At 41.7% G+C, this 23,292-nt stretch overlaps 1 protein-coding gene across 5 annotated transcripts in view; it reads right to left on the bottom strand.

Moving 5' to 3' along the window:
* Positions 1-23,292, bottom strand: part of PRELID2 (PRELI domain containing 2) — a 65,095-nt gene that overhangs the window by 7,395 nt on the left and 34,408 nt on the right. For all 5 annotated transcript variants that reach the window (XM_045075338.1, XM_045075337.1, XM_045075339.1 and 2 more), the window contains one exon: positions 23,059-23,164. In XM_045075338.1, coding sequence (XP_044931273.1) covers positions 23,059-23,164 — 106 coding nt within the window. The remainder of the gene's footprint in view (positions 1-23,058; positions 23,165-23,292) is intronic.

Raw genomic sequence — 23,292 nt, 5'->3', positions numbered from 1 at the left:
CCCTTGTTTCCATCTGTTTGTTTCAGCAAAACCTTGAACAATAATTAAATGCCTTCCTTCTATTTTCAGGAAGAATAAAAATGGCCACGTTGATTCTATTGCAACCATCTCTTTGCATGAATCTGGTGGTATGTCTTTAAAAACAGGAAAGCACACTCCCTCCTTAGGAAGTGAGCACTGGTGAACTCTCCCCATCCGTCCAAATTAAGAATGCCACCACTTACCGAGCTGAACACTAATTGACATAAGTGAAGACTTTGAGGTTTGCCTTGGGAATTGAAAGACGTTATTTATTGAATCAATTATGTTCACAATGTGACAGTTGATTTTTCTTTCCCTTTTCCCCCACTCTCTCATACCACTTTAGTCTTTTTAAGGAGAACAGTTAGAAATGGAAGGTGAAGAACAGGGGCAGAGAGAGAGAGACCTATCAAGTGAATTAAGAAAGAAAAAAAAACTTAACAGGGAGGCCAAACCATTACTTAGTGCCTCTCTACAGTATGGAGGGACCCAATAAAGCCCAATCAATAGAGTCCTTTCAACTAAAGTTCCAAGGCTTAAAACTCAACCCCTAGGAGATCAGCCTTAAAGAGGCTAAATTTACACCACTTATCACACAATGATGCCTGAAATGCAGAGAAAACATTAAGTGAATCCACCTTTATAGATATGGCTTAAAAGCTTTTTGGACTGACAAACCATAAACCAGCTTGATTTTATTACTCCTTTCCCCTCTGAGATTTTTTCTATTACAAGGCTATCTTTCTCTATTTGCCAATGTACAGATAAGTGAGGCCTCTCACGGTCTCATTTCCCTAATACAACACTGTGCCGGCCAAGCACATCCCCACAAAGGCGTCCCAGAGCCTCACGGATTGAAAACACTTCTGAGAAATAGCTGATTATTGTGGGAAACAAAAGGCCTGTCTGAAGGGGGAGTTGGAAAAAAACGGAACTACAGGCCGCTCAATCCCGACAGGGTAGTATTTATTCTCTTCTCCAACGGATGCTTCCTTAAGCCCTGACTGATCTAGGAGGTCCCACAGACAGTGATACCAGACACTGTAAAAACTGCAAACTTCTAAAGCAGTTTTCAAAAGACACACCTATGGGGCGCTCTTAAAACAAGAACTGCTCACTTAATTACCACAACAATAAAAGACCAAGACCGGTGCAGAATCTGGCACACAAAAGGTTCGTGATGTCAATGGATTACAAGGCTGATACACTGATTACTTTCCAATGCCAGGCTGAAAGAGGCTGAATTTTAGCCTTATAGTTGCTGTCTGCCCAGTGGTTAGCCTTCTTCAAAGGGCAGTGGAAAAGGCCAGGATCACAAGAGCAGCCCAGGGGATGAAAGAACAAAACAAGTTAAGAATAAAGAATGGAAATGCAGAAAAAAAGAAAAAGACAAAAAAAGTGGGAAGGAATGATGTGAAAAGAATTTGGCAGCAGAGATAGGACCTAAAATGGGTCCCAAAGAATCTGGATTAGCCACGAGCTGTTCACAAAGGGCAATAAATTCAAATGCTTAAATTCTCATTATAAAACCATTCACCCTTTGATAAAAAAAAACATTTACATCGGGGCACCTGGGTGGCCCAGTCGGTTAAGCAGGTTAAGCAGGTTAAGCGGTTAAGTGTCTGCCTTCCACTCGGGTCATGATGCTGAGGTCCTGGGATGGAGCCCTGCCCTGGGCTCCCTGCTCAGTGCGGGTCTCTTCTCCCTCTCCCTCAGCCCCTCCTTCCTGCTTGTGTACACTCTTCTCTAATAAATAAAATCTTTAAAAAAAAGAATTTACATCAAGTTGACCTTACTTCTTTTTCTGTTTTTTTTTTTTCATTCAGTTGGTTTACACAAAACTTTCTTCAAATCTTTTCATTTCTTCTGTGTAGAATAATAGTATGAATAAAAGAAGGATGAGAATATGTCACTCCCTGCTTAAACCCTTCCAGAGTGTCCCATTGCTCTCATAATACACGCACACTCACTATCATGGCTCCGGGGATTTTCCCACACAGCTCAGGGCCCTGCACAGACACAGGCCTGCTTCTCATTCAGGCAACATGTGCAGCTCCTTTCTCTTGCACGCGCTGCTCCCTCCAGCAGGAACATCCCCGAATCTACCAGTGGCTGGCTACCTCCTTGCCCTACTGAGGTTTCAACTCAGCGAGAGCCTCCTCAGACACTCCCAACAGCCCTACCTGAAACAGCCTGGCCACAGCCTGGATCACACAGCTGGGCCCTACTCCTCTTTATAGCACTCGTCACCAAAGGAAATGACTATGCTTTTTCAAATATTTTGTACTGTCAGCCATCCCCTCCCTCAACAGAAAGTAAGCTCCAGGAGATGGGAGAAACACTTGGCCAGGGGATATCATCTGTGGGGAAAAAGGGCCAAATCCGCATCTAGTGTTCTCTTTAAAGGTAACAGAAAATGGGGCGCCTGGGTGGCTCAGTGGGTTAAAGCCTTTGCCTTCGGCTCAGGTCCTGATCTCAGGGTCCTGGGATTGAGCCCCGAATCAGGCTCTCTGCTCAGCAGGGAGCCTGCTTCCTCCTCTCTTTCTCTCTCTCTGCCTGCCTCTCTGCCAACTTGTGATCTCTGTCTGTCAAATAAATAAATAAAATATTTAAAAAAAAAAAAAAAAGGTAACAGAAACACTGCTCAAAGCTTCTCCAGGAAGATATCTTTTGCCCCATAAAGCATCTTCAATCTGATGTAGGTTAATTCCTTAGGTCTTTAGGTCTTCCTCATCCATAAAACTGGGATAACGCCAACCAATACTAATAGTCAAAATCTGTGGCACATACTGTATGCCAAGAACTGTGCTGAGTGCTTTACCTGCCACTGGCTTACTTCATTCTCCTATCTGCCTTAGAGAATTAACCTATTCTTGTGGGGGGATGAGATCTGAGGTTCAGAAAAATTAAGCATCTGGACCAAAGTCACACAATAACTAAGAAGCTGAGTCCTGATTTGACCCAAAGCAATCAGGACTGCGAGTCCAGGATCCAGGATGTTTCAGCACAAGGGGGCGGAAGGCATAAATGAGACGGCGTATGTGAAAGCGCCTATTACAACGCTGGGTACACAGCAGGGGCTTGTTCTTCCCTTCCCTATTTACTATGTTCAAAAAGCCTAATAAATAAATCAGACACTGTAGCCCTGCTCCCAAACTAAATGGCATGATTCTTAATATATGAATCAATATTTAATCACCTCTACAAATTATTTTAAATACAATGCTTTTCAAGTAGGCACAGCTGATAGAATGTATGACCTCAATATAATTTTCCCATAGTAGCTAATAAACTCTTGAGTAAGATTCATTTTTATTTTGGTAAGTAACCCAAAATCTTTAGGTGTAACTGCAGAACATGAACAGATATAATTCAGATGTCTGTGCATGACATGATAAAACACCCTCTCTCCTTAAAGAGAATGTTTAATCTCACAATTGGTTATGGAGAAGAATATACCCCCAAATAATAAAATCTAAAAACAGGAAAAGACACTGTATTACCTAGTCCAGAGATGAAAGTCTTTTCAAGGAACCGAAGGTGGCCCACCTGACTTAGAAAGGTATCCCAGGATCAAGTATCAAGATGAAAGAGGCCCAAGCCGTTTCCATCTTGCCAGTTCTCAAACTCTGACCTGGCATGAACATCTTAGTGGCTAAAAGGCATTCAGGCACTGGTGTTTGCCTACTTTATGAAGTTCCTTCCGCAACCCTCCAATGTAACCCCATTAGTCTATTTTCATTTTTAATTTTTTTAAAACAACCTACACATAATTTTATTTTTCCTGACTTGGACTATATGGTTTTCTCACCACTGACTAATCAACAGACCAGCCTCCTACCTAGTGCCACATGCCATCCGTGACATTTTTTGACAAATGATCTTCGGTTACCTGCTTAGAAACCTCCACTAAGGAGAAGCTTTCTACGCCTATTCCATCTGTCAGTCCTCATTATAAGACAGTCTTCCCAACACTGAGGTGGCACTGCCTCAGTGGCTGGCACACTGAAGGGGTCTAGTACAACTTTTAAAACAAACTAAAACACAACAGGGCTTCTGTCATTTCTCTTTACTGGCATTTATTCACTATTCATCAAATTTAAGCACAGTCATAATTCTGCCTTGATTCTTCCCGTTCTGAGATAAAATGATTACCAGCATGCTTATTGTCTCTAACAATAAAGCCCCTAGATGCCCAGATAATCCTCTTATCTTTGACCTCTCCCCTTCTCTTCACCCACATTCATATTAACTTCTATATGTCAACAATTTTCTTTACATGTGAGGCCAGCCTACTGTCTTCAAATCTCGTGTGTCCTCTGAAGAAAATGTAATTTTCCAAAGCCATATTTCAGTCAAAAATCCATCACACCTCTCACCAATACTGAGGATAGTGGGCAACTATCTGCCAGTGACCTGAGCGACCTGAGTGACATTATCCCAGTTAATCCTCTCAATGGTCCCCGCAGCTAAGACACGTTCATTCTCACCATTTCCAGGTAAGGAAATTGGGCCGTAATCAGAGTAACTTGCTTGGGGTCAAAGAGCAAGTTAAGTGACCAACCTGAAATTTAAACCTGGATTTCTCCAACTCTTTCCACAATGAGTATTTACCTCATTGTTTCTGGATCCATACAATGGGCGGAAGGAAGTGAGGAAGCGTATTTCCTTGCAGGGTTGCCGTGAGGGTTCACCAAAGCAACAGATAAAGCTCCTGACACATGACAGACTTTTATTAGGCATTCCTGCCCATACTCCCTGGGGCCTGAAAAGCGACTACTGATTCCTTAGCAGACCCAAATCTGACTATGGGCCCCTCACAACAGGACTCCCACAACCAGGCATCCCCTGTTCAGTGGATGGTCAGTGACCGACAGGAAGTGTCCACAAGGGCTCACCTCATGCCTGGATCAGATTTCTCCAGGTACATTTTACATGATCTTCACATCACCTCTAAGAGTTACTGAAACTTGTATTTGACAACACTGAGACCCGCAGAGTAAAGCAGCTTTCTCTAGCTCACAAGGTCTTCAGAAAAGAATAGAACTAGAATCCAGGTCACAGGAAAAAACTGTTTGTAGAAAGGCTACAGCCCTACTAGGCTGTGCCGAGCACATTATAGACTGGTCTCATTTAATCCTCACACTCAATGTATGAGTCAGCGACATGAAGAAAATGACACTTAGAGAGGCTCAGAAACTTGACCAATAGCACCCAGCAATGAAAGCGCAGAATCCAAATTCACACCCAGGTTCCTGTGACTGAGCCCACAATACACCACCTGCTTCAAAAAGTACATCTGCAAGGTTCTCTTCTCACATCACCAAAAAATGACATGTTGCCTTAGGCACAGTCCCTTCCTGCCATCTCAAAGTTATTTCCATGCACATCTGGATGATTTTAATTTATCCACTAAGGGAGGCAGGCTAAGACGACCAAGCCACAGGTAATTCTTAAAACTGGCCTAAGGATAAGAGCACCTCACCTCATCTCCAAATGCACTTCGTTTTCTGTTGATACCAAATGAAGCTCTCTCATGCACCAGGAAGAAGCTGGAGGACAGGCATGTGCACAGGAAACATTTCTATTTTGACCCAGTATCTGCCAATTAGAATTCCTCGGTTTTATCGAAAGCCAACTAACTAGTGAGGCTGTTACTTCCCACAAAAAGCCTTTCATCATTTCTTGGGGATAAAACCCCAGGGAGGTTGAATGAGGTCTGAGGTTACAGCTTTGAGCCGGAGGGCCGTTATGAACGTCAGCTGTAGAAACGGAAGGCCTCACCGTCACTCCCCCGTCCTTCACATTACCTGTGCAGCGGCAGAGCCGTGACGTCCGTGGCAAATACAAGCATTTAATATCACAAATGAACACAAACAACCAGAGCGAAAGCTACAAATAAACAACTAAAACCTAAAATCACTACATGCAAGTAATAGCCCCTGCTCTTTTTAAAAAGTCATTTATTTGCGAAGGGGAAAAAAATTCCATGCCGTGTTCACAGATGCAAATATCCTTTAAAGATTTTTTTTTAATTTATTTATTTGATAGAGAGAGATCACAAGTAGATGGAGAGGCAGGCAGAGAGAGAGAGAGATGGAAGCAGGCTCCCTGCTGAGCAGAGAGCCCGACGCGGGACTCGATCCCAGGACCCTGAGATCATGACCTGAGCCGAAGGCAGCGGCTTAACCCACTGAGCCACCCAGGCGCCCCCAAATATCCTTTAAAATCCCCAGCCATTATCCCCATTAGTGCCATTATTATCAGACAATAAACTGATAAGGGGAAAGAGAGAGTGAAGAAATGGTGGTAATAACACAGTTGATACTCTTTAAAAATTGCTGTATTTCAATTGCTAACTAAAAATGGAAGCATTACTGGTTAATCCCTAGGATCTTATCCTTCGTATTGTTTGGTCCCAGATATTCCTTCATGAATTAGTAACTCCCACATGCATGATGTTCTAAATCTACCAGCTGCCTTGAATGTTTAACAGTGTAATAAAATTCTTCCCTTCAATTAAAAAAAAAAGCTTAGGTTTATAAAAAAAGAAAAAATAGATTTTCACATCCTTCACTTGGTGAACTGCAAACGTGGGACTCCTTCTAAAGAACGGGCCCCTGTAGGGGATTCTGGCTCTCGTTCGGAGACTGAAGCAAAACCCTCCAGGCTCAGGGACACCTGATTCACACTTCGTTTGGAATCTGGCCAAGAAACTCAGGTTCCCTGGGAAATCATTTGTTAGACGGGCCTACGTGAAGAGGGTGAGCTGCTGGTAAAGTGAAGCAGGAGGGCTCTGTAGCCTGTTCATCAAGTGCAGAGACTAAGGGTCTGACTGGCTCACGTGAACACGGGTTCTACCACTCAGCACCCGGGTGGTTGGGCGCAAGACGCACCCCTGTCTCATCTATAAAACGGTCCTAACAGTCCTTACTCTAGAGCAGTGTTAAGCAAATTGAAGGAGGTAACACAGGTAAGTACTGAGGATGATGCCTGGGGCAAAGAAAGTGCTCAACAAATAGGACCTATTATTACCTTCCCTTCACTGCTTTTAAGACTATTTTAGTAAATTATTAATAAATAAACTATTTAATAAATAAATAAAGTAAGCTAGAAACAGGGGCGCCTGGGTGGCTCAGTTGGTTAAGTATCTGCCTTTGGCTCACGTTATGATCCCAGAGTCCTGGGATCGGGTCCCACATCGGGCTCCTTGCTCAGCAGGGTGCCTGCTTCTGCCTCTGCCTGCTACTCTCCCTGCTTGTGCTCGATATCTTGATCTCTCTGACATATAAATAAATAAAATCTTAAAAAAAAAAAAAACTAGGATAGAAACATGAAAAAATCATCCAGTAACATGCACACGTGCTCACTAACTGAGTAACTACTGACTAAGCATGGACTATGCGCTATGTGCTGAGTCCCACAATGAAGCCTCCAATTCACTAAGACAAAGAATCACGACAACAGTTACATCTTGGTAACAGTACTTCAGGGAATCTTTTCTAAGGTGTTCACACAAAATATGAAAGATTCCATGTTTAAAGATGTTTCACATGGTCTTGCTGCTAATGGGAAGCCTGGAAACAACTTCAATGCTCAATCCTAAAGAAACAGGGCAATCAATTATTTTACGACAACTTAACGAAATATTATGTGGTCATTAAAATGTTGGCTTTGCAGTTTCTATAGCTGCTGTGGTAGGCATTTGTGATATAATATTACTTGAAAAGAACAAGACATGAAATTGTACTTATACCGTAATTATGGCTGTTTAAAAATCTGCATATAAAAGACTGAAAAGAACATGCCAATTTGAGCTATAATAGCAAGATAACAGTTATCATTTCTGGAGTATTTAATATGTGCCAAGATATTTTAAGCACTTCTTTATACCATTCCCTTTTATTCTCCTGCTCCGAAGGTAAGTACTATCATTCACATTCCATCAGAGGCTCAATCTGTACACACCTTATGAGAGGGGGCCCAGAGATTTAAGGTTGGGCTCCCAAAGACAGGTTTATCAAAACCTCTAAAAACCACTGTCTGTAGCCTTCATAGGAAAAACAAGTTCTCGCTTAGAACTTTCTTGCATTTTTCTTTTCAAATAATAACTGATTATTTGCTGTGTGCCAAGTCTTGACCTGAGCATTTCATGCATGTAACTCATTTACTTCTCCCAAGTACTTGATTCAATAGGTTCCAATATGATCCTCACTTTAGAGAAGGAAAACCAGACTCGGAAAGTTAAATGGCTTACTGAAGGTCACACAGCTGATCAGTACAGGACATTCTGCTGGTTTTCAAAGAGATCTAGGGCAAAAGAACCTATAGGGCTCTGCTGAAAATATGTATTTTATGACACTTATGTGCAGGTAGCACCTATTCAAAAACATTTTAACACAAAACCTTAATTTTTTTTTTGTTTGTCTACAGACTAAAAGAGTCTTTTTGGGAGAAGTGCAGCCATTTTTAAAATTATGAAATATTCAAACATATTAAGAAACGAAGAGAACAGAAAAAACAGTATGCTTTAAAAAATGTTAGTATCTTGAAAAGTGAAAAAGCTACATCCCCACCAGAGGGATGTAAATCTTAAATTGGTGTCAATATGAAAGGAGCTACTCTCAAAAACCCACCATTTTCCTTTAAAGGAAATTCAGAGAAAAATAGAAAAATTGTTTAGCTAGAATCTAAGTAAAGAAAACCAGACAAGAAATAAGGAGTCAAGGTGACTCAGTTTTTTAAATGTCTGACTCTTGATTTGGGCTCAAGTCGATCTCAGGATCATAAGATCAAGCCCCGTGTTGGGCTCCACGATGAGCCTAGAGCCTGCTTAAGATCCTCTCCCTCAGGATGCCTGGGTGGCTCAGTCAGTTAAGCCACCATCTTGGGCTCAGGTCATGATTCCAGGGTCCTGGGATCACGTCCCGCAATCCGGCTCCTTGCTCGGCAGGAAGCCTGCTTCTCTCTCCACCTCTGCCTGCTTGTGCTGGAGCGCACTCTCTCTCTGATAAATAAATAAAATCTTTAAAAAAAAAAAAAAAGATCCTCTCTTTCTCCATCTCCCACTCTGCCCCTCCCTCCCCCCTCACTCTCTCAAGAGGAGAGGAAGGAAGGGGACAAATCCCAGGCAGCAAGGGGGGGTTCTAAAGAAATGGAAAGTGACAAAATGGTTCACAAGCAGTTCAAAAATGGTTCACAAGCCACAGGCTTCTTTCCTCCTTACCCAGCAGGCACTCTAGCCTTGTGCCCCTCCCCTGCTGGGCTCTGCCTGGTACCACAAGTCTCACAAAGGGTGGGCACAAACCAAAGGGGTCATTCAGCAAGAGATAAAATTATCCCACAGAGTGGGGAGACAGGGTAAGAAATCACCACCTACAGAGGAGAAAGAATGATCAAGGGGAACAGCTGGACACCCCAGAGAACCCACAGAGCATTTAATTAGTATGCTGCAGGGCTTAAGCACACAACTGAAGTTTAACTATTGGATGTACCTTTAAGAAATTAAATTACCTTTGCAATTCAAGTTGCTCTACCCAGAGTTCTGTATTAATTCCTGATCTGAAAAGCCTCAATGACATTTTCTTGGCCTTGCTGGTTAAACTAAGAATCTTAATTTAGCACAAAGAACCCAGTTGAATTCAAGTCCAGTCCGACAACAGATTTGATCCACAAAAACTCTGTGCCTCAAATACATCTAATCCACACAATCTGCAGACACAGCCCCAATTTTTCCAATATTTCAATGCCACCTGGCCAGAGCTGTTTCAGTTTTCAATTCTGTGTCTGCCTTGGGTTTCTATGAGGTGTGTGAAGATTTACGGTGGCCACAAATACCTATGTTCTCATTGTCTCTGCTTTTGAATTTAGCACAAGAGAGTGGGAAAGTCAGCTCAGAGAAGTAATAGATGGATTGCAAATTCCATCTGGAACAGTAGGGAGAACACGGCTCCCACATCTCCAGAGACTCCTGGGTGGGAGTGAGAGTGAAGAAACATTAGGAAAGCAAGTATCACAGTAAGTGTTATGAGACAATGACATTTTCCCTGTAGTTTGACAAGTGTTGACTTCAAGGTCATCAGACTCCAAGGTCATACCCCATGCTGATAGAGACCCACCATGCATTTGTCCTGTCTCCTCAGCCAAGCTTTTTGGGGGAAAGGATTCTGCCCCCCAGGTCAGGGAGTCAAAGAGTATAGCAGTGAAGAGGATGGGCTCTGATGTCAGACCCCCTGGAATTCTGGCTCTGCCACCTGCTGGCTGATGACCCCATGCAAGTAAAACAACCTTGGTGCCACCACTCCTTCATCTGCAAAATGGAGCAGTAGAATAGTCTCTCTCTTTCCCTCAGAATCATTGGGAGAACCCACTGCTTATAAAATGGTGCAGTGTTTGGCTCATGGTAAATACTCAATAGATTATAGTTAATAATAATATTGTATCCAGTTTTCTCCAAATTTCCAGAACAGTCTGTGCTTTCAGAAAGCATGATTAAAAATAAGGCAACATATCTATAATGGGGTACCCATAGCTCAAAGACCCCTACAACACCCACAGATCTTTGTAATAAGCACTTTATTTAGCTCATCTGAGTAGGACTATCAAGTGAAACTGTAACTTCCCTACCAAATGCTTATCACCTTGCTAACTAGTATTTTATGCATTATTATTTTTAAGTATCTCATCACCAACACCTCAACCCTTGACTACCGACTTGTTACATGAATTATCTCTGACAGTCCTGATCCCCACTTAGCTTAAACTCCTGAATGTTTAGGCAGGCTTAAAAACTATGTTAGAAAAAAATTTCAAATCTTGGTATTTACACACTAAAGGAAAGGAGGAACGGCTCCAAACAACAACAACAACAAAATCGTTATCCTGTCGGAATTAAAATCAACTCTCCTAGTTCAATCCCTGGAGTTCAGAGCAACCAATCCAAGCACTGAGTGTGGCCAAGGCAGGGTCACCACCCGGATTTCCTGATTCTCGGCGCCTGCATTAAATGCTGTATGATGTACACAGGCTATGCAAACAAAGCCAATGACACATCTGGAGCTCAAGAAACCACTTTCTGCCATTTCACCTAAGAACCGAATCTCTCAGGTTCATCGAGTTTCATAGAAGGCAATGCCCCACAGCTGCAGCTGGGTGGTTGCAAGGTTTCCCCCAAAGCTTTACCAATGAGCAGTCTATTACCACCCTGATGAATTCAATTGAGCCATCAAGGAATTCTGGATCCTTGAGTCTCACAGTCAAGGTAAAGGCATTGACTTAAACCCAGGGAAAGGACCAAAGACTGTTAACCACTTACAGCATACTCATTTTCACCTAGAGGTTTTCACTACAAAGGCTACCTTGCTCGGGACTAAAACTCTACAGAGCTAGGAGAGCTAGGAGAACAAGCTGAGTTGACAGGGAGGGGACAGGTAAGCAGAGGGCTGTTACTATCATTCAACTGATCTAGCAATAAGCTGTTAAAAATCAGAACTCCTGGTAATAGTCTCGCAGCATCTAATGAATAAATAGGGAATAAATCAATCTATTTGAGCACTCAAGAGTGAGATTAAAAAGTATTATCAACAGAGGTAAATTGAGAGCAAGGAAATAAACCCTGTGGAAGTAAGGACAGAAAATAATTCATCAGTTCTTTGAAGTGGTTCAAGTGATGTAAAAAGTCTTGAAAAGATTCACATAACCAAGGAAATATAAGTATCCAACATGCCATCAGATTATTACACTGATGTTCGTATGTCATACTTGTTGTGACTTTCATTTATTCTTCTTCATTTTTATTTGCTGTCTTCCTCTATTACTGGGTTTTGAATGTCCACTCTTTTTTAGGGTTGTGACTGCCCTGCGTGTGTGTCTACTGGGCATTCATTTCACAGATAAGGAACTGAGCAGCTCAGGACAACCAGTCCGAGGTAACACCATCAGCTTGGAGGAGGACTGAGGTCAAACAATTAGTTAACGACAAAAGCATTAACTTTCAATGTCTCTGTAGAAGAATCAGAAGACTGGAGCTAACAACTTCATTTCCTCTTCGCAAGAATCCTACTAGGGTAGAATAACGAACCCTGCTTTCCTCATGACAAAGGAAATTCTAAGAGGTTAGATCCTTCATTCAAGTCACACAGCAAGAAAATTGGTAATACCCAGTTGACTTCTGATAGAAGCTACAAACTGGCAAAAATTCTTTTGTAAAGAAATCTAGTGATTTACATCAAAGGCCTTAAAAATGTGCACACTCTTTAACCCAGGAAGTGATGAGAAATATACACAAGTATGTGTATTCATGGATCTACCCCAATATTATCTATAATGGTGAAAAAATAGGAACCAACAACAGCAGCAATTCTGCCATTGGAATACTATGAAGGCAGCAAAACTCATGTTTTCGAAGAAAATGTTACCAGTGTATCCATAAATGAAAAAGATGGGCTAAATAAACAGAATAATCCCAATTTTGTCTTCCAAAAAAGTACCATACATACATACATATGCCAACATACACAAAGACACACAGAAGGAACTAAATCAAAATGTTAAATGTGGACACAATAAATATTAAAATTACAGATTTAAACAAATGATAAATAATGTTTAAAACACCATAAACTGGGCACCTGGGTGGCTCAGTGGGTTAAAGCCTCTGCCTCCGGCTCAGAACATGATCCCAGGGTCCTGGGATCAGAGCCCCACATTGGGCTCTCAGTTAATCGGGGAGTCCGCTTCCTCTTTGCTCTCTCTCTGCCTACTTGTGATCTCTTGTCTGTCAAGTAAATAAATAAAATCTTAAAAAAATAAATAAATAAAAATAAACTGCTGCAATCTAAAATTTTTGTCCAGATAAATATTTAAGAGGTGCTTACATATAAAAGTAACTTTCTTATCAGAGAACTTCTCTTAATGCTAATAATTCTTGAAGCTTCTCTATGTGCCAGCTGTATTTCATATATGTACCCTCACTTAATCTTTAAAATAACCCTATGTGGGTGCCTGGGTAGTTCAGTGGGTTAAAGCCTCTGCCTTCAGCTCGGGTCATAATCCCAGTGTCCTGGGATCGAGCCCCGAATCGGGCAATCTGCACAGCGGGGAGCCTGCTTCCCCACCCCCTTCTCTCTGCCTGCCTCTGTGCCTACTTGTGATCTCTGGCAAATAAATAAATAAATAAAAATAAGCCTATGAAGTACGACCACCATCACTCTGTTTTGGAGATGAGAAAATTCAGGGTCCAAGATGTGAAATGCGGTATGTAGGAAGTAAAAACCAGAGAGAATGGACCAAAGACGACTTCTCTTAAGCTTCATATTCAATCCCGTGTTAAACACACAGCCAGCCAAAACCTTGTTTCAAGCTGAATGATCTTTCTAAAGGCAGAATATACTAGGTTCAGGAATTGGTATCTGGTATGATTATTAGGATATCTGTAATTTGCTTCAAAATATGTGAGCACATACAGTATCTTATCCAGGTGCCTGTGTCAGTTGTCCTGATGCAGGGTGCAAGCTCTATGTGTCGGACTATGAGCATTCTAATCAGCAAACCTACTCTCCAGAAACTTCAGTTATCTCTATCCTTGAAAACAGCAGGGGCTTGGATAATTGGAATAAGGATTGTTAAAACTGTGAATTTTCACTGGTAAAGCTAGTGACTTCCTAGTGAGTGTGCCACATGGACTCACCTTAATTTCATTAGTGGAACTTAAGATACAGGGATCAGCTCAAAATACCAGAGACAGACCCATCCTTGCACAATGAAGCTCTTAAGATTCTATCCAACAAGCCCTACACCAGCCAACTTTAGGGATGGCACCCAAAGTTTATGCCTATGGTCCTATGTTTATGCATAGGTCCTATGACTGCCCACTGGATCAGAAGATCTGGCTGCCTGAGGCTATCTTTAAAACAGCTGAATCCTGCCTTTGGAAGTGTCAGCTGTTTTCAGTGAGCTAGCTGCTTATGTAATTCATGGTCAGAGCACCCGAAAGGACAGAGATTTAATCAAACTGATAAAACAGGTGAACTATTTTGTGCCTACTTATAAACAAAGGGTTAACAAAACGTCTGCATGCGTTGGAGAACTTTTTTATAAGCTGGTAGTAAGGTTGTGAGGGTGCAGCTGACCCTTAACAACTTCTAATTATCATCAATTCCCAACAGGTGTCAAAAGGAATTTAACAGTTGTACGTGCGACTTGGCATACCAATCAGCTGAGGTCAGAATGGTAGGCAGTGCTGACATTGCTCCTAGTGATTCCCGCCTCTTGGTATAAATTTATGCCCTGGCGTAATCCCCCTCCCTTGAGGATGGGCTACATCTAACACACACAATACAAAAAAAGAAATGGACTTCATTTCTATGATTAGGTAACAAAAACTATGGCCTTTCCCTTGCTAGCAATCCCCTGCCCCCTCTCTTGCCTGCTGCCACGTTGTGAGAGCCCCATATGGCAAGGAGCCAAGGGCGGCAGGTAGACTCCTACCAGCAACGATGTGAATGCATCTGGAACTGAACCTTCCCCACAGAGCCTTCCAATGAGATCACAGCCCCAGCCAACACCTTGATTACATCTCTGTAAGACCATGAAGCAGAAGACCCGACTAAGCCATGCTTAGACTCCAGACCCACAGAACCCAAAAGACAGTAAGTGCGTGTTGTTGTAAGCTGTGGGGCGCCAGGATGAGTAACAGAGTTTACAGAAATGAGGCAACCAAACAGTAGCCAGGTTTTTCAAATGCCCATTTGGACTACTACAAACACTGTGTCTCAGGGTACGTGTACATGTGTGCGTGTGTGTGTGTTGTGTACAGTGTGTGTGTATACATATACAAACACACACATACTTATATATACTGGCATGTACACAAGAATAGCATCTTCTGTCTCAGGGAATTATATTCCACCATTAAAATGGGTTTTTATAACCCCCCTAAGGAAACAGCATGTTCAGATATCTTTAGCTGAAGCATGTGTAGGCCAGATCTTCTTTAAACTGATATTCAAACTGTCTGACTTGCCCACATTGTTTCAGTGACAAATATTTCATGTGCTGTTGAATTCAGCCTCTCTCCACTTCAGCCTCCCGATCAACACAAGAATAATGATGGGAAGAATAATGGGGCCTTGCCAGGAGAGTGGCTAGGATAACAAATTATTTTATTACTCACTGAAAATGTATTTCACAATCTTAAAAAAAGGAAAAAAGAAAGAAAGAAAAAATCTCTACCTGAGTACATCATGAGAGCTCTGCATTTCCATAGCTTTTGCAGTGTCTCCAAACACAGAGACAATGGAGCTAAAAAAGCACACTTGCAGACAAGAGTGTTATCACCCATATTATCTCCTAAGCCTCACCCAGAAGAAAACTGGAAATATGCAAGAACCACTTGGGAGGTCACTAAAAAGTTCTTTTGCTTTTGGTCTGGAATTTTGCAGTTGGGGGCCGGGAGACTGGAGACTGAATTTGGGAGATTCGGAGACAGTTACAACCAGTGTGTATGAAGCACGCTGTCTAAGTGGGAACGGTATCAAAACAAGGTGGCAATTTATTTGGAGGAGTGAAAAATATCTTGTACTTTTTATGTATAAAACCAAGGCATAATGTTATGTATAAGCAGATAATCATATACCCATGGCATTATATTTCATGGGGAGGGGACAAACAAGAAAAAAAAAGTCTAAAAAGATTCACTGGTTACGGGTGGATGATAATGAAGAAAAGGTTGAAGATGAAGACCCAAAGGCTACCTTCGCAGAACTAGAGACAACTGCAGAGCTGCACGTACCCATGGAATATCCTGATCTCTCTGTTGTGTCCTTCTTCTAGGATCCCTGAGGTGGACCTGACTGGCTTGGGCTCCACCAGCCCTGCTTCACAGCTGTTAGCCATTCCCCCTAGGCTCCAGAAATGTGTATGATGCCTTTCATGCGTCTCAGACTTCCCTCAACCTCTACTTTCTTTTTCTCTGTTTTCTGGATCTGTTTTTTGAATGTGCTTGCTTGCCTCAAGGCAAGTTAAAATATGTATTTAAGTAGTATCCAGTGTGCTACTTTTCTATGGCCCTTTTCAACAGTTCCAACCCGTCATGGATCAAAACTGATCCCGAGAACCCGAAATTACGACAGGGACAGAGACTATGGCGGAGTCAAGAGACAACCGAATGCCTCTCAGACTGAGGAGAGCACCATATGGCATGCTCACTGGTGTCACCAGCCAACAGTAGAGTATATATAGCACCACTCTTCTGGACGGACTTGAGAAAAATACAGAGTAATGGTATACAGTCCATTGCTGCCATGGACAAAGATAGCTAGCTATCTCAAAAACAAACTTTTAAGCAGTTCCTCAAAAATTTAAACAGAATTACCACAGAATCCAGAAAAAGAATAGAGAGCAAAGACTTGAACAGATATTTATAGACCCATATTCATGGCAGCATTACTCACAATAGCCAAAAGGTGGAAGAAACCCAAGTGTCCACTGACAGATGAATATAAATAAGATGTGGTACAAATACATAATGGAACAACACTCAGCCTTAAAAAGAAATACTGACACACACCATGACATCGATAAACTTTGAAAACATTATGCTAGGTGAAACAAAAAGCACAAATATTGTACGATTCCACTTACATGGACTACCTCAAGAAGTCCAATCCATAGAGATAAAAATAAAAGGGCGGTTGCTGGGAGTAGGGAGAAGCAAGGAATGGGGAGTTAACATTTTAGCTACTGAGCTATTCTTAGGAAGGTGAAGAAGTTCTGGATTTGGATGGTGCTGACAGCTGCACAACACGGAATACACTTAATGACCGTAAACTGTGCATTTAAAAATAGTCAAATTGGTAAATTTTATATAACATATAACTTTATCACAACAAAAAATCTTTAATATAGTTTTAATATTTAGAGTGGGGGGAACCGGGAAATATTTACTGTAGGTTTACCTCTACTTCTAGATCTATGATTTATGCAATTCAAATAACATCTGGAAAACTCATGCTTCCTCTTCTCTAAGGCCCCACTTCCCAAACTCACAGACCATCGCATGTACTCAACAGCTCGTACTCCATCGTGCCCCCAGGAGTCTAAGCCAGAAAGTATCTATGCTGTGCTTGAATCTGGATTTGATTAGCAGCTCAGGAAGCGAAGGTCCTTCCACCCTGAGAATCCACGATTCCCTGAACTTTCCAACTGACAGGTGACATTTTTGCCTCGTCTTTTCTGTCACCAACCACACCATTCCCCACATCACCTTCATGGGTGTGTTTTCTTCTATTGAAATGCACCTGGCACACACATTATATTAGTCTCAGGTCTACCACGTGATGATTCGGTATTTGTATGTACTCATACTATCTGTCAGTGGATATTTAAGTTGTTTCCGTATCTCGGCTAATATAAATAATTCAACACACATTATATTAGTCTCAGGTCTACCACGTGATGATTCGGTATTTGTATGTACTCATACTATCTGTCAGTGGATATTTAAGTTGTTTCCGTATCTCGGCTAATATAAATAATTCATTATTACATGGAGGTATATCTATCTTTTGAGGTAGTGTTTTCACTTCCTTTGGATGAATACCCAGAAGTGGAACTGCCAGATCATAGGATAGGTCTATTTTTAATTTTTTGAGGAACCTCCATACGGTTTTCCACAGTGGCTGGAAAACCACTTACATTCCTACCAGCAAAGCACAAGAGTTCTCTTTTCTCCCACCTCCAACACTGATTATTTCCTGTTTACTGACACCAGTTACTCCAACAGGCGACAGGCGGGAGATGGTATCTCATTGTGGTTTTGATTTGCATTTCCCTGATAATTTGTGATAGTCAAGATTTTTTCCTGTACCTGTTAGCCATCTGTATGCATTCTTTGGAAAAATGTCTACTTGGTTCCTCTGCCCATTTTTTTTTTAACATTTGTTTAGGGGTTTTGCTATTGTTTTTCGTGTATGGTGTAAGGAAGTGGTTCAGTTTCATTCTTTCTCATATAGAGGTCCAGTTTTCCCAGCACCATTTGTTGAAAAGACTATCCTTTCCCTACTGTATATTCATGGTTATTCTGTTATAAATTAATTGACCAAATAAGCATGGGTTGACTTCTGGGCTCTCTATTTTGTCCCTTTGATCTGTATGTCTGTTTTTAGGCAATACCATAAGGGTCTGATGACTACAACTGTCATATAGTTTGACATCAGGGAGTACAATGCCTCCAGCTTCTTTCTCAAGACTGCTTTGGCTGTTTGAGGTCTTCTCTACTTCCATACAGACTCTAGGACTGTTTATTCTACATCCGTGAAAAATACCATTGAAATTTCTTTTTGTAATATGAAGATACTTTCAAGACAGCACAATAACAAACTCACAGTCCATAGGAAAGCAGAAAAAAGAATATAACTAACAGCTGAACTTCAACCTGTCTGGCACTCTGGAATTTAGACCAGGTAGAAGCTGGGTAAAACGAGAAGTAGGGAGCTCTGACCAGAAGGGAGAACACTCTCCAGCCATTCAAAACCCTTTCAACTACGAACATCAGAGCCCCTCATTCCCCTGGCCATTCCAAGTTCTTCCATAGCAACTGAATTCTTTGCTTCTGCATTCCTCTGTCCTTCCTGTAAGTACCACATCACCTTGCTCTAGCTCTAGCAAGCACGCCACATCTGCCACCACACACGCAGATGCCCAAGGGCAGAGTGGGTAGATGTGGCAGTGGGATATAATCATTAACAGCACACTCTACAGCCCGCGAGGTCAGGGTTCAAATCCCAAGTTCACCACTAATTCTGTGACCGTGAGAAAACTGCTTTATGGCCTGGGACCTCAGTTTCTTCATGCATAAAACAGGACTAAAAGTTCCTATGTCACAGAGTTTAGAAAAGTTAATTTGGGGGTGGAAGGGGCGCCTGGGTGTCTCAGTTGGTTAAAACGTCTGACTCTTGATTTTGGCTCAGGTCATGATCTCAGTGTCCTGGGATGGAGCCCCACACTGGGGCTCAGCAGGGAGTCTGCCTAGATTCTCTCTCTCCCTCTGCCCCTTCCCCCCTGCTCACACTCATTCTCTCCCCACCAAAAAAAGTAAATAAAGCTGAAAAAGAGAGAGCGAGAAAGAAAGTAAGAGAAAGAAAGGGGAAGGAAGGAAATGAAAGAAAGAAAGGGGGCGCCTGGGTGGCTCAGTGGGTTAAGCCGCTGCCTTTGGCCTCAGGTCATGATCTCAGAGTCCTGAGATAGAGCCCCTCATCAGCTCTCTGCTCAGTGGGGAGCCTACTTCCCCTTCTCTCTCTGCCTGCCTCTCTGCCTACCTGTGATCTCTCTCTCTCTGTCAAATAAATAAATCTTTAAAAAAAAAAAAAAAAGGGAGAGAAAGAGAGAAAGAAAAGTAATTTAGGTAATATGTGCCATGCATAGTGCTTGGCATCTAGTAACCTCTTTTAACTACAGTTGTTATTTTAATACCCTTCTCAGCACTGTCCATAGTGCCAAGCACCGAGCACCAAGTGGGGCTCAATAAATTCTATCAGATGTTTATTCATTGCCTGTCAAGCTGCCCACCCCAAGCTTTTAGATACCTGTGAAATAAAGCTGTATAAGACACACATTCCACTCTCATGAATTCTCCTTCCTATTTATGTTTCCAGCATCCCACCCAGTGCCTGGCACACAGTTGATACCCAAAGTGTTTGTGGAACTAAACTTCTGAGTTTAAAACCTACTGTGTGTTCCTATGAGATGTAATGTAATGTAACCAAAGAAACAAAAATGTAACCATAAAAACAAAGTATGAAAAAGCATGTGACTTTAATTTTTTTTAATTCTTGAAAACAGGAAGAACACCTTATATATATTTAACCTGTGTTTTTCAATCAACTGAAAACTTTCAAACACAGTTTTCACACATATTTGTGGAATGCATTAAAATTCCCACCTTGTGGGACGCCTGGGTGGCTCAGTCGGTTAAGTGTCAGCCTCCAGCTCAGGTCATCGGCTCAGGATCCTGGGGACTGAGCCCCACATCGGGCTCCCTGCTCAGTCGGGGGCCTGCTTCTCCTTCCCTCTATTCCTGCTCCTGCTCTCTCATTCACTCTCTCAAATAACTAAAATCGTTTTTAAAAATCTTAAATTCCCACCTTGTAGACAATTAAATTTAGGATCAGAGGATAACGTGGAGTTGTGCCTCATTACAAACACAAGGGGCTTTAGTGCTAGACATTAGAACAGCTTCTACTTCAAAAACCTAGTTGTTGACTTGGCTAACAGAGGGCAGTTGTCATTCAACTGCCCGCAAACTTCCATTCATTCTAAGAGGAAATTGAGGTCCGAGGGATATATGAAAAGTCAGCTTTTGTCTCAGAAAGGCCCCCAAATGACAAGTCACCTCCAAGTGAAGAGAGGAGAGAAAAGCAATCGCACCATGTTTGGAGGCACAGAAACACAAGCAACCTCACCTTGGGTTCCTGTATCCAGGGCCAGCTTCTAGCTGACAAACAGAGACAGAAACTTTTTGACTGCCTCACTGTGCTTTTTCTGGATAAAAATAGGTATCAGATCCCACCTTCACCATCACTGAAGAGCCTCAAGGATAAAGTCCTAAAGTGAAAATAAAGTCACCTAAAACACTCTCATGGTAACTTCCACAAAAAGCCATTTATGCAGGCTCCGCTGTGAAGGTTTATCACGAAGTGAGGCTGATACCGGAAAACATCAGCACTTGGATAAAAGGTAAAAGACAATTTAGCACTAGTGGCTCCTAAAATTGAAAAGCTAACTCATTAAACTAAGCCTCCTTAAAAAAGAAAAAAGAAAGAAAGAAAGAAAGAAAGAAAGAAAGAGAAAGTCAGAAAAGGCAAACCTAGCAGGAAAAACATATTCTTATTTTTGAGCAAAAGTGAGAAAAAAGAGAAATTAGTTGGCTTCTTCACTTAGTCACTTGATGATTTCTAGATCACATTCATCAGAAACCAACTGAGATAGAGCTAGGCATTCTATCTCCTTTCTACTCATTTCCACATAAACGTAGGAGCACTGACCTAGCTACTCTGAGTTGAGGGGAATTGGGATTAAGATTAATAAAACCGCCTCTCTGCCATCAAGAACACGGAATCTACTGTGACACCACGCCAGAAACCTTTGGGACTACTGGCACATCCCACCACCTCCCTTCCCTGGGACGTGACATCCCAACCCTGACCCACACACTCACATCCCAAGTCAAGCCTTATTCATAAAACTTGATTTCCACCCACCTGGCTATGCTTGACCTATGAAAGGACAGTAAGAGTCCCTTCCAAAGAATTTGGAAATGAATGAAATAAGCAGACAGTCTCTTTACTGGCCAGAGCTCTACAGACCATGCACACCTGGACGGTGGAGGCCCACGTCATACTCTACAGTCTGTGGAGCAGAGAAGAGAATCAAACAGATGCATTCTCTGCTGAAGAAGGAGTAGCATGGGCTCTTGGCAGCACTCTGTCCAGGCAGACCATTCTGAAGCCGGCCTGCCTGCCTCACTACCCTTGTACCCTTTCAGTGAATGAGCCTAAAGTAGTTTCAGTTATTTGCAACCAAAGAGTAGTAATAACTACAGAGGGAGTAAGACCACAACATAAATGCATCTAATACACAGGATGGTGCTAAGGAGGCAAACATTCTGCTTCATTTATTGGAACGTATCTTGCACAGTAAAGGGGCAAGGAGCAAGACTTGTTGCAAAAGATGGGGATGTGAGTCCAGACTCCACCCTTTGCTAGTCCCATGACCTTGGGTAAATCCATTTAGCCTATGCTTACCACAGTGCCTAACACAAAGCAGGTGCTCAGCATGTATATGTTAGAAAAAGGCAGGCAGACTAGCAGCCACCCACATTTTAGGTACACTTATGCCTTCTAGACATTTCTCTTCAATATAATGGGACTAATAGTGTCTACTTTATGCATCTCACAGGATCAGAATATATACAACCAATAATAGGTTCAGACTGATGGACAGGTCGAACATAGACCCACCTGAATTAATCAAAGAATATTTATACATTTTAAGTGGGGGTTGGCAAACTGTGGATCCCACAGGCCAAATCTAATCCACCACCTGTGTTTGTATGGTCCACAAGAATGGTTTTTACAAATGAACACTTGCAATTTGATGGTAGGAAACACTAACTTTGAGTCACAATGTGCCTAACTATTATGTTCCCCCACAAAACAGAATCCCATTTTTCTGACTAGAAAAACTGTACTACAGGGGCACCTGGGTAGCTCAGTGGGTTAAGCCTCTGCCTTCAGCTCAGGTCATGATCTCAGGGTCCTGAGATCAAGCCCCACATTGGGCTCCCTGCTCAGCATGGAGCCTGCTTCCCCCCTCTCCCTCTGCCTGCCCCTGTGTCTCCTTGTGATCTCTGTCTGTCAAATAAATAAATAAAATCTTAAAAAAAAAAAAAAAAGATGTAGAAGAGTACTACTTAAAACACAGTATAGACCTTAGAACTGTAAGGCAGCCTCTGAATCACCTTCATGGAAGCCTAGCTCCCACAAGCATGGAGTCTGAAAACCACAAGAATTCTAGATTGCTGTAAAAAGAATTACTTCAAGGGTTTGTGGGGATTAAATTAGATGAAAAATTAAAAATTCTTTTTATAGCAAGTGGTATATAGTAAGTGCTCAATAAATATTAACTATTATCTTTTTTTAGGAAATAGTTGTCACCATACTGTATGTAGTGAAAATATAGTTTTTTGTTCTGATTGTATCTCTTATTTAGACTCAATGTATTTTCCATATAATTACATAATCTTCACTGGGCTATTTTTTAATTTAATGGGTCAAAAACAGCACTTAAGGTTTACTGTGATTTGGATTTAGGTAATCAAGAGCAAACATAATTATTTCCACATCTATTTATTTTTGTTTATTAACTGTATTTTTTTTCTCATGACATATGCTTATGAGCCTTATTAAATAACCCAATGGGTTATTGGGTTATCTGTGGTTTCTTAAAATGAATGTTGTTTCAAAGCAGAAACAAGCTTACCTTCTGGGCACCCTGTCTTAAGAATGTGCTGGCAAAAGTTTCCAGAATGCAGTTGAGAAAGCCAGCCCCTGTAATTGAAATCCTGCCTCTCTGAATAAACTCCGTCCTGTTAAAAAAAAAAAAAAAAAAAAAAAGTGCATCTTTAATGTCATTCTATGTTTGGATATTTAAATTACAGAGATTGCCAACAGCATAATTATCACTTATGATCAGCACAAAACAATGTCCATAACA

This window comes from Mustela putorius, unplaced genomic scaffold (genome assembly GCF_011764305.1).
Source record: "Mustela putorius furo isolate JIRA1106 unplaced genomic scaffold, ASM1176430v1.1 tig00000145_pilon_pilon_pilon, whole genome shotgun sequence".
NCBI classification, from domain to species: Eukaryota; Metazoa; Chordata; class Mammalia; order Carnivora; family Mustelidae; genus Mustela; species Mustela putorius.
Note: the sequence above shows the minus strand (reverse complement) of the source record. Positions and strands in the feature narration are given on the sequence as shown.